The sequence below is a fragment of the Dipodomys spectabilis genome, unplaced genomic scaffold (assembly GCF_019054845.1).
Source record: "Dipodomys spectabilis isolate Male_0828 unplaced genomic scaffold, ASM1905484v1 ptg000009l, whole genome shotgun sequence".
Taxonomy (NCBI): domain Eukaryota; kingdom Metazoa; phylum Chordata; class Mammalia; order Rodentia; family Heteromyidae; genus Dipodomys; species Dipodomys spectabilis.
The window spans coordinates 18,317,881-18,330,068 of record NW_024870686.1 but is presented as its reverse complement, the minus strand read 5'-3'; the positions used below and the strand labels follow the sequence as shown (position 1 = coordinate 18,330,068).

General features: G+C 37.6%; 1 protein-coding gene across 1 annotated transcript in view; it reads left to right on the top strand.

Annotated features, from left to right (window-relative positions):
- Positions 1–12,188, top strand: part of Tenm3 (teneurin transmembrane protein 3) — a 325,821-nt gene that overhangs the window by 244,272 nt on the left and 69,361 nt on the right. The window contains exon 12 of the mRNA XM_042699846.1: positions 4,018–4,164. Coding sequence (XP_042555780.1) covers positions 4,018–4,164 — 147 coding nt within the window. The remainder of the gene's footprint in view (positions 1–4,017; positions 4,165–12,188) is intronic.

The window sequence follows — 12,188 nt, the reverse complement described above, 5'->3', positions numbered from 1 at the left end:
ATAAACCACTAGAAAACTGAAGTGGCGCTGTGGCTCAAGCGGTACGGTGCTCACCTTGAGCTGAAGAGCTGAGGGATAACGCCCAAGCCCAGAATTCAAGCCCCATGACCGACCAAAAAAAAAAGCAAAAGATGTATATTCTTTAACTATCGCCTGTTATTAAATGTGAGAAAATAAGAATCCCCTAGGAAACACTACCATATCTGTGTTGGAAACTCTAGAATTTTTACATCATTTTGTTTATGTCCAAATCATCAAATGAGCTATTATAGACTGTAGTAGATTATATACCATTTAGACAGAATTATTGAGGAACTGTGTGAGTGATGTTATCCAATAATACATTTTTATTTTAATGTCTAAAAGATGAATTATTTTTACTAAGTTATAATTGCAGAGTAGAGCCTAATACTGTTTTGTCTTCAACCTTAATTTCCTTTGTAATACATTGTCAATTAGCTATAAACATGCTTATTTTTAAAGGCAATTCAGAAGCCTGTAATGGAATCCTGTGGTAAAATGAAGAATCCTTTTATTTGCACAGTACAGATGTGTCAAAACCACTTATGGGTTTGTTTACGCACACGACACAGCTACTAGACCTGAGTGTCTCACGTGAAAGTTACAGTTTAAATCATTCTGTTGAGAGTTCTGCTACCCCTTGCATATGTCAGTAATGAAAAATAATCAACATGAGCATCTTTGAAAAGCAATTTTAGGTCATTAAAGATGTATGAATTTTGACAAAGCAAGAAGATTTGAGGCTTATTAAGAATATATTAGGTCTCTCCAGTGAGTGGAGAGGCATTTATGGCTCTGTCAAGGGGCAAGGTGTAGCCTAATTGTAACCTCATGAAAGATAAATGTACAGGGCAAGTACAGGTACAGCAAAAGACCTGTCATAATCCTTCCTGTTCCTACAAACCTTTTGAGGGAAGCAGCCATTCTCATGATGCATGAACAGAAACAGAATCTTAGAATATTCCTTGTTTCCTAATAGACCACATATGTGATACAGCTTGTCCATCTGGCTTGGAGCCCAGGGCTACTGGAAAATTATTTTTCACTGAATTTATACATGCCCTTTTCAAACAGAATGTGAATACATTACATTTGCTCAAGAATCCTTAATTTCTGATTATTTATTATTAAGGTTCGATCATGTAGATCTCATACTTGTAAAATTCCAAAATTCTCTAGTAATATGTGAAGATAGTGATATGAAAGATAGGAGCAAATGATTTGACATCATTTGTTCTGCTTAGCTATGACCTTTAAAAGAATGAGGGTGACGTGTATTCCAAAGAATCTGTGAAGGGTGGTTTGAGTTCACCTGTGAAGTGCTGAGTCTTTCCTAGAATCATGACAACACTGGCTAAAGTGTGACTATATTGCATTTTTTAAGAGATATGAAGTGCATCTCTGTCGTGTGATGTGAGTCTCATGTCACCTGCAGCTATTCAATTTGCATGCAAATTCTGAAAATTTCCTTGTCCCATGTGACACTTCTGAAATGTCTGTCTGTTCTTTTTTTCCTTTTTAATTTCCCAAGCTCACTATTTGGATAAGATAGTTAAAGGTACTGTATACCTGCTCTTTGTTGACATATCTTCATATATATCTATAATCTCTATATATAACTGTGTATTAGATCGTAGTAGGTATGATAAGAGAGTGTTTTTCACGTATATTTCTGTAAAGTATAAATCAAGCTTACATTCTGTGAAGCGCCTCAGATTTTAAAGTATTGAGACTTAAATGTCTGTGTCTCATTTTTATAATTTTGGGTTATCACAGATTTCATTCCTATGTAACAGCATTAGTTTTCACTGGAACCAAAAACTGAAGATGACAGTGCATTTGCTGTTTTTTGTTTATTTTGCTCTATTGTTGCTTTCAGATCTTCATTGTTGGCAATTCAGCTAATGTGCTTTAAATTCCAAATTAAAGAAATCCTAAAGACTCTTGTCAAAGAATAAAAAATTGTCAACCTGGAGAAGATCCTGAATAACATAAGATGTTGAGAGAAATCTCATTTATCCTCTTACGGGAACCTCTGAATGTTTAGAATATATGTGATCTCATAAGTTACATTTATTATTTCTAAAGTCTTCCAAATATTGCTCATTTCACTACCTCAGAACTAGTAACATGGTTCTGCAGAAAACAGCAGATTCCTTGTGTCTTCAGTTCTTGTAGAAATAGGTAGAATTTTTTTTTCCGAAGAGAAAAAATCCCCTTTCCCTTTCTGCTCAGATTACCTATTTTCTATTCCTTGTTTGTGCTTTTCATTAGAATATGAAAATATTCATGGCAATATCCAGGCTTTCATACCATGAGGCCTCTGACACTTTTTGTCAGTGGGGCAACTGAATATTTCTTGGTTGCTTTTTTAAAAAAATCCTGTAAGAAAAATTCACCTTTTAGGTATTGAATAATCCAAAGCTAGCTATGGTAACTGAAAGAAAACCAGCAGCAAAATTAATCTCATCCTGACTGATGGCATCCATAAGTAGAATTTTGTGAGGCTTTACCACAGAGGTTCAAAATGTTCCCCTTCCCTGTATCTCTGATCTTAAGAGACAGAACATCGCTTTGAGATATTTCTCAATTGCCACAGTGATGGAGGGGAACCCAGTGCATGATTTGTTCATTCAATACAGACTTCATTTTTAAACAGATTGTTCCCTTAAATTTGGTCACCCAAACCAGACGAGTTCTCTGGTGATAACAAACCCCAGTTGCTACAGCAAGTATTTGTTTAAGATCTGTGTTATACCAAATGATAAGGAACTATCCGAAGAGATCAGATTAGTACCCAGCTCTTCTGAGGATTTTAGAGTATCTATATAGCCTTGCTTCTGTCAGTCCATGTCACACTCATAAACAAGAACTCCAGACTGAGTGTCATCCTTCATGAACAGCTCATGGTGGCTGCATGCCAGATATCATCAGTTGGAAGTGGCAAAAAAAAAATGTAATTTTTTTAATGTCATGTTAGACTGAAACAATACTAGGTTTTGGATATATTAAATTATTTTAATTGTTTCCCAAATTTTCCCTCCTTGCCCATAAAAGCAGACAAGATAGGATATAAAGGTAACAGCATAAAAGCCTTAGGGAGATTGTCACAAACTATCACTCTTCGCTATCTGTCTTGAAGCACGTCACTACCGTGTTTTTGTTCTATCGATGTTTTATTGTGGTCCTATGGTATTTCATTTTGTCCGTCCTAAGTAATCAAATATGCACAGCTATTACATTTAGTTGGAAATCCTGTTGGTCCTGTCCCATCCGTATGCAGCCTGAATCCTAATGTTTGTTAGAATAGATGCTAAGCTGCTTCACTATTTCCTGGGCTTTGCTTATTCTGTGAAAAAGGAATGTATTCTTGGCATAAAGTATAGTCAATTAATACTGGCCTATACTTTGTGCGATTATTTAATGACTGTAATTTCACATGAATATTCGGCAACTCTGAGGCCAGATAAAATTAACACTCTCTTTTTAACATCATTCATAAACTCATGCCTACTTTCATGCTTTTGAATTTAGAGGAATTGTTTTTAAAGCAACAAGGTGCCCCCAAAGAGAATGCCCTAAGATGTAACCAGTCATGTTAACCACAGATTTTTTAAAAAATCAAGACAAAGGATTCTGAAATTATTTCCTTGAGAGGCTGTTTTCATTCCATACAATATACCTTGTTGCTTTGCTAAAGAAAAAAAAAAAAGAAATTAAGTTAATTTTGTCTGGCCTGCAGCTATTTAGTGGATTGTTGCATATATTTCTGTCCTGCACAGGTAAGTGGTGTCTCAAGGGTCAGGCCAATCAAAGATGCCACTTGGATAAGAATTAGAATCCTTAGATATTGTTGCTGTTTCCACCCATGTGCAATTACAGTATTTGTGCTGTTTCTAAAGGCCTGTTCCCACTAAGTGTCCTGTATCTGTTTATGTCAGGGGAGAAATCTTTCAGTACTCAAATCGCTGGTGTTTTCCTTCTTTGTCTTGACAGAGGGTTGTCCCGGCCTATGTAACAGCAATGGAAGATGTACACTGGACCAAAATGGCTGGCATTGTGTTTGCCAGCCAGGGTGGAGAGGAGCAGGCTGTGATGTAGCCATGGAGACTCTCTGCACGGATAGCAAGGACAATGAAGGAGGTAAGAAATGCTGAGCATGGAAACCAGTGTGTGCCAGCGCTCAGGTCCATAAGTTACAGTGAGTACATAGTTATTGCCAAAAGAAACCTGATCCCCACAGATTAGATTGATTGAAAAATGTATGAGTGCTGACAGGATGATTTTGTTCCTTATTTTTCCTGAAACAAATGCAAGATGATTATCATTCGGGGAAAAGGCAAGGTAACCAAGTTACCGTATGTATAATGTCCATTGTTCTCTATTCCTTTTTTTTTTTCTAATCCCTTCCTCAGGTCTGGTATTTGGGGCTTTGTCAATTGGGGGCTCTACAACATTATTGTAATAACTAAGTGTTCCAGAAGATGTGAGGCATTTTTCCCTCTCTTCTGTTGAAAGTCATCAATGGGAAAAAAAAAAAAAAAAGAATAGAATTGTCACAGAGAACAGTTTCCTCGAAGCGGTACTTTAGTGTCTTTCTAGTCTTGATTTTACCTTAGGTTTAAGAGATTTCAATATTCCACCTAATTTAAGCCCTGGGCTAGGAATAATTATTCTCCTGTTTGAGCACATCCCTGTGCTGTTGTATTTTAATTTCAGAGAATAGAGAGTGGGAGTTGGTGGCAGAAAGCTTGCCCCTGACAGCTGGCTAATTTTGACAAAGACTTAAAGTGAATTTTTTGAAGGACGAAGTTGCTCTCTAGATCTCTGTCACCTTTTGAATGGGTAGGGTATGATATTTCCTCCATCAGTTTCCCTTCTTTTGCTATCATAATATTCCTCAATTAGTTGCAAGCTCTAGTCAGTTGTCAGAAAATGTAACAGTCTTTTCCCCATGTATAGCGGGGAGGGGGGGGGGGGGCTAACCCTTGTTTTCTAGGGAACAAACTGGCCAGATCTAGCATCTAGCCCATCATCCTCTACAAGCTGGCTAGGCTTCAGCCACACACCAACCAAATGCCACGTGACAGGAAGCGGAAGCTCTCCTGTCCACTTTCTAGCAGTCTGTTTTCTTTGACTTGGACCATCAAACAGACTTGAGCCGCTAATTCTACATGGTGGCCTCCTTTCCTTTCTTCTCCTGATGGATTTAGACTGTCTCCAACCCCCCACTGCTTTTCCCAGTTGCCTGACTCCTCTTACCCACGTGCTTACAGAAATGGCAGCATTTATCCTCTCTGAACCACAGCCCAGATGGCAACCTAACTCCTTACTGTCCCCAAAAGAGTCTCTACTCCCATTGTGCCTGTTGCCTGGGGAGGAAGAGAGCGACTCTTTCTCCCTGCTCCTGTATTACAGATTTTGTCTTCTAAAAGGAGATTACACTGAGATTCTGCATGCTCTCAGAGGGAAGCAAACTTCAAGGCCAAGTCTACAGAGACAAGGGAGAGTAATTTAGGGGCTAATCAACTCTTTAGTATTGTTATCAGCAAAGGGCTTTTTTTTTCCCTTTTCCTCAAAATTTATCAGCTGTGCATTGGCCTCATTCCCCTTTGTTTATTCTTATTAGTGTGAAGCTATACTATCTCCAAGCTTCCCTCTCTGAGGGGAAATCTGAGCTGATAGAAGACCTCCTGTGAATTTGCTACTTATCTCCCATAATTTCCATGCCTGTCCCTAACCTAATTTTGTGGGTCTTCTAAGAAGGAATCTCAGTGCCAACTTCATTATGTCTTGAGATTGTAACCTCAATGTCCTAAAAAGCCCTGCTAGAAAGTTCTTTGAACTTAGGCATGGGCTATGTGCAATGAGAGGGTACTTGACACACCAAACCCCAAATTAAGACACATGACAGGCAATTAAGAATAGCATGATATAAGGACAATAGAACAGAAGGTTTAAAATTAAGACTGTATCCAAAATTGTAAGACACACGTTGATGCAGTGATACGAAGCCATTTTCTAAACTTAGTTTGATGTCAGAATGTTGAATTAGCCGTGAAGCAGACAAGCTCTTTCTTTGATGCAGCATATTAAGTAACTATGGAGGAGGAGAGGGTGAAGAGGTTGTTTTGGCCCTAGTCACAAATGAAATACTTTTTATCAATAGCTGCTACAGTCTAGTTTGAGCAACTTCAGAGAACACAATTTTTGAAAAAGGAAAAGTAGCTTGCCCTCACCAGAAGAAGGCATATTAATTAGCTTTTGTGATTTTTTTTAGAAAAAAAAATAGCTACATAGGAAAATAGTTAAATATAGTCTTAGGCCAGGTCTTTTCCTTCTATTCCAAACAATACTTTTTCCTTTTCCCAGTCAATTAGACTCATCTGCCCAAAGAAAAATTAAAGTGCAGTCACTAGGAGAAAGAGGTATAAATGCAGAACAGGCAGAAAAACAGAATAAGAATAGTCTAAAAACAGGCTTAGCTTTTCATAGCTTTTAATTCCACTTTAATCAAATATAGATTATATATAGCATATAAAAATAAAATAAATATATGTATCAAGTATATATGAATATATATGGTATATGTACACACACACACACACACACACACACACACACACACACACACACACACACACACACACACACACACACACCAAAATAGCTGTTCCATATAGCCTAGATTTTTCCTAAGAAGGAATCCTGTACTCTTTCCTGCCTCCTCTAGGTTACAGCCCTTTCACTTGACAGCAACAAGAACAGCATAGCACTGACTCCTGCTGATACTTTCCTTGTCCAGGTTAACAAGATAGCTCTCTGCTTCTCCCAGATGCTTTTATAAGCATCATTGTATTTATACAGCCTATTCACCAGAATCTTATTTAGCTGGAGGAGGGGAAGGTTTTGACTTTAAGTAGCTATTGGTCCCAAGACTGAAGCATTGACAAATAACAACTAGTGAAAGATAATTATATCTTTACAAACATTGAGATAGTTATTGATAAGATGATTGCTCCCAAATGCAGTACCCCTACCAATTGTTACCAATAGTTCCTCTCTTTTAATAGAGATCTCTCTGATCACTTTTGATCCTCCAATAGGTAGATCTCTTTTGGTGACCTGAGGTGTAGGCACCAAGCCCTATCCTGGAGATTAGATGATTGGGACACAAGAATGTCTGTGAAGCCGGGCACTGGTGGCTCACGCCTGTAATCCTAGCTACTCAGGAGGCTGAGATCTGAGGATCAAGGTTCAAAGCCAGCCCGGGCAGGAGAGACCGTGAGACTCCTATCTCCAATAAACCACCAGAAAACCGGAAGTGGCGCTGTAGCTCAAGTGGTAGAGTGCTCGCCTTGAGCTGAAGAGCTGAGGGACAGCCCCAGGCCCAGAGTTCAAGCCCCACGACCGACCAAAAAAGAAAAAAGAATGTCTGTGAAAGACTCACTCTAGACTTAGACTTTTCTTGAAAATACTAGAAGGTCAAAGCAAGGCTCTTGCTAAGATTAATATGCCTTACTTGTGAGAAATTGAAGTTGTTACTTCTCTGGAATTATTACTTGGGGACGATATGTCAGGAAGCTGTATCTAAAATAGGCATTTTTTTAAAAAACCTTTTGGGGCTGATTACAGAAATTAAAAATAAAAATTACATAAGCATGAATAAAGATACAAATTAAAGAGTCGAAGCATAAGAAAAATTGGAAATATAATAGAAGTAAAACATGCCAAAAAAAGAATGACCTCAAAAAAGGAAAGGATGAAATTTTAAATTTTATACATGGAATCCTAGCTAATGAAGAAAGCCAGCTTAGACAGAAAACTCCATCTATCTCTACCTCCAATTAACCAACAACAACAAAAATAAACTAGACTGGAGGCATGGCTAACTGATGGACCATCAGTCTTGAGTGGAAAAAAAAAAGCCCTACGAGAACTCAAGACCCAAGCTGGGCACCAGAGGCTCACCCTTGTAATCCTAGCTACTCAGGAGGCTGAGATCTGAGGACTGCGGTTCAAAGCCAGTCCAGGCAGGAAGGTCTGTGAGACTCTTATCTCCAATTAACCACCAGAAAACTGGAAGTGGTGCTGTGGTTCAAGTGGTAGAGCATCAACCTTGAGCTGAAGAGCTGAGGGAAGTGCCCAAGCCCAGAGTTCAAGCCCATGACCAACCAAAAAAAAAAAAAAACTCAAGACCCTGAATTCAAGCCCAGTAACTTTACAAAAAGAAAAAAAAGATAAAATTGTTATATAAGCATCAACATGAAAAAAAAAATGAATGAAAGTGATAGTTTGGAGATAAATGGGAAAAAAACTTTGCAAAATAATAAGATTATTGTGTTCTCCAGAACTAATTTAAAAATAAAAGTAAGATAAATAGTGTACCAATAATTGAACTGAGAAGAAAAGGGGAAGTGTTTTAAAGAAAGAAAGAAAATTACAGGAGATCATCAGTATTTCTCCAAAAGAACCTCATATTTTATCAGAACACCAGTGGAACTTAAGAGTTTTGGGTCATTAAAATATATATTATCCTACTAGATGATGATTTGGGGGAAAAATTGAATTTATTTTAGAAGATTACTGGATTCTACTTTAGAGGAGGGCTTCGACTTGCTCTGAACCCATATTTACAGAATTTTTAGGGTATAGGAAATCACATTCTGAGAAAACAAAATTCAGCTTGTGCACTCAGAAGCAAAAGACTTCACTAGCTTCCTGGTACAACCCAAGGAGCATCAAGTATTACCATTATGTTTTAATGAGATTTAGAAGGAGAAAAATCAAAACCCACATAGATTAGAAATGTCTCCTGTTATTTTACACCCAATAGCTACCATTTCTAGCTTCAGAAAGTAGAAATGAGTGTTGCACAGGGCCTCTGTAGACACAAGCCTCTGTGACATGTCTCAAGGTGAAGAACTCCTCTATTATACGTAAGGATATTATTCATAGCCATAGTACATATATATTATATTCCCATTGTCCAAAGAGCCAACCAGTATTGGCAAGTTGATGATCATCTTCTCTACCGTCACTGAATTTATACCTACATCTAAGATTTTTAACATGAATGACTTAAGTGTTATTCTAAATTTGGTTCTTCCGGGGAGTGTAGCCTAGAGATATTTTTCCCATCAGTACATTCCCAGCTCTTTCTTCATAATAAAAAATGTGGTTATATCAATTAATTTTACTGTTACTATGTTCATAATTTACTTGTTTCATTTTTTATTGGATCTGTGTGTTCAAGTGTCCATATGTGTGTATATATACACATGCACAGTTGTGTAAATGCACAAAAACTTTTTAGGACAGAATTTTAGACATAAAACTGTTAGATCACAGGATAATACAATTTTAATTTGGATGGCTACTGGCATATTACCTTGCAAGTAAGTTTCAACCACTATACATTTCATTGATATGAAATTAGTCCCCCTGTGTTCAAAATCTGTGCACAATTCTGTACACAATCATTGCGCATAAATATTATTCAACAAAATGAAAAATGGGATTTTTCCTGATAAATGCATGTGATCTCATTTCTGTTGTTTTAATTTGTACCTCCCTAATTTTAGTAGGTTGATAACCATTTTTATTTCCTGTTATGCTGAGTAAAACCCAAGGCCTTGTGCATGCTAGGCAAACACTGTATTAGTGAGTTACATCCCTAGCTCTCAATTGATGATCCTTATATTTGCTCTTCAGTCATTTGTATTCATGTGCGTGCATTGCTAATTGCTTCTCTGTGTCTATGTGCCTATTTGCCTGTGTGCCTGTGTACCTGTATGCCTGTCCTGAGTCTGGAACTCAAGGCCTAAGTTCTGCCCCTGAGTTTTTTGCTCAAGGCTAGTGCTCTACCACTTGAGCCACAGTTCCACTTCTGGCTTTCTGGAGATTAATTTAAGTAAGAATCTCTCTCACAGACTTTCCTCTTCGAACTTCAATCCTCAGATCTCAGCCTCATTTGTAGCTAGGATTACAGGCGTGACCCACCTTTGGCCAGCTTTTTCTCTTGTTTTTTGTTGTTGTTGTTGTTGAGGTGCTTGAAATTTCCTTTTTAATTCCTAGGACAACACTTCTTTATATATTCTGTTTATTCATTCTTGTTTAGGTCTATTGTAGATATTTTACTCCAGATTTTATTTGGTTTACTCTGTTGTAATTTTTCGTCATGAAAAAAATTCTATTTCAATTGACTTGAGATACGTTGTTATAAAGTTTCTCTTTTCACGAATTTGAGGTTAGTGTTTTTCTTAGTGGAGTACTTGTAAGATTGCATATAGTATTATATACATAGTATTTTTTATGATGTTATTTCTAATTTTTTCTATAATTCTGTAAATTACTTAGTGTCTATTTAGTGAAGAACTTTTTCAGTACATATTGGAGTTAAAAAGAAACAGGAATTCATGGATTCCTTAGTGTCTCAGGATAGAGAAAGGACAATAAAAGAAAACAACTGGCTGCTTCTATTGTGCTTTGAACCTTTCACTTTAACTTAATGTGGATCTTATAATTTCTAGGAACTTACTCAGTCTTTCCTTTGTTCAGCAAATGTATTCAATACTTACTTGAAACCAAGATGTCTACTAGATTCTGGTGATACAGAAGTGAACTAGATTAGCTTCAAGAAGCTTATTGAGAAAATTGTCTGAGCTGATTGCTAAGGATGGTAGGGAGTAAGAGAGAAGGTTAGAGATCTCCACACAGAGGAATCAATCATCAGGAAAGGTCTTGTCAGCCAACGTAAGGAGTTCTGATTTCTTGCCAAAGCTCCTGGAAAGGAAGCATTTTAGCTAGAAAAGTGAGCAAATTTGATTTCTATGAAGATTCCTATGGCTAAACTGTTAAGACTGAAGAGCTGGGATGAGAATGGAGCCTGGGGAGTCAAGCTGTTTGTTGAGATCTTGTCAAAATAAATGAGCAAGATTGACTAATGGGTAGTTTCCCAGAAATGGAAAGAACTGATTCAAGTGGTGTTTGAGGTAAAGAAAAGCAAAGACCTAGGGTTGACAAAAGAAGTTAAGGATCACCTTCAGCCTTCTATTTTGGATATAGAGATAGGATGGGTGAATGGTGGAACCATTCACTGACACAGAAATACATCAGAAGTAGCGTGTTTGGGGAGAGAAGGTCATTGCTGTATTCCAGACATGTTAAGTTTGGATGTTTGTGTCCTACTTAAGTGGGAATATCTAGAAGGCAGTTTGTGAGTTTCTAATTCAGGATAATTATCAGCTTGTGGATGTGAGCATGGGGACTAAAGTCCCCAAGACAGTGCTAATACAGACAAAACCAAGACTGTATAAAATCCACACATGTTCATGATAAGCAGTAAGTCCATGAACATTACAGAACGATGACGGTGGGGGAGAGCGGTACCTCCACACTTAAAATTCTGAAGCCCACCAATAAAATATTGCCTCCATTTCTCACTTCAATTTGGAATTTGGAGTGAGAGTGCCTTCCAAATATGGTTGGCACGATTCGTGGTCATTAATTAAGGTTTGAACAAAAATGAGAATCCAAGACTTTTATCTAGCATAATTTAAGAAAGAGACTTGGAATCCAAGTTTCAGTAACCTAACCAACTGTGTGTTTAAATTTGCCAGAAAGAGATATCAAGAATGATAAAAAAGAATAATAGAAATAGGACAAGATAGAAAACTTGAAGCAAGACCAAGGACTGACCCACAGAACAAAGCCTTCTTTGGTAAGGCAGAGTTGAATAGTTGCCAGCAGAGACTTGGATGGTCCACAAAGTCTATTGGTTATTTGGCCATCAACAAAATAAGTTTTCCAGCTACTGTTAAAGACCAATGAAAATTCCTAAAGAAAGTAAAATACATCTTCCAATACCTCACCCCAGTTAGAATGGCTATAATCAAGAACTCTAATAACAACAGATGCTGGAGGGGATATGGACAGAAGGGAACCCTACTGCATTGTTGGTGGGAGTGTAAACTTGTTCAGCCACTTTAGTTTTTTTTTTTGGTTTTTTGGGGGGTTTTTTTGTTGTTTTTTTTTTGTCGGTCGTGGGGCTTGAACTCTGGGCCTGGGCACTGTCCCTCAGCTCTTCAGCTCAAGGCGAGCGCTCTACCACTTGAGCTACAGCGCCACTTCCGGTTTTCTGGTGGTTTATTGGAGATAGGAGTCTC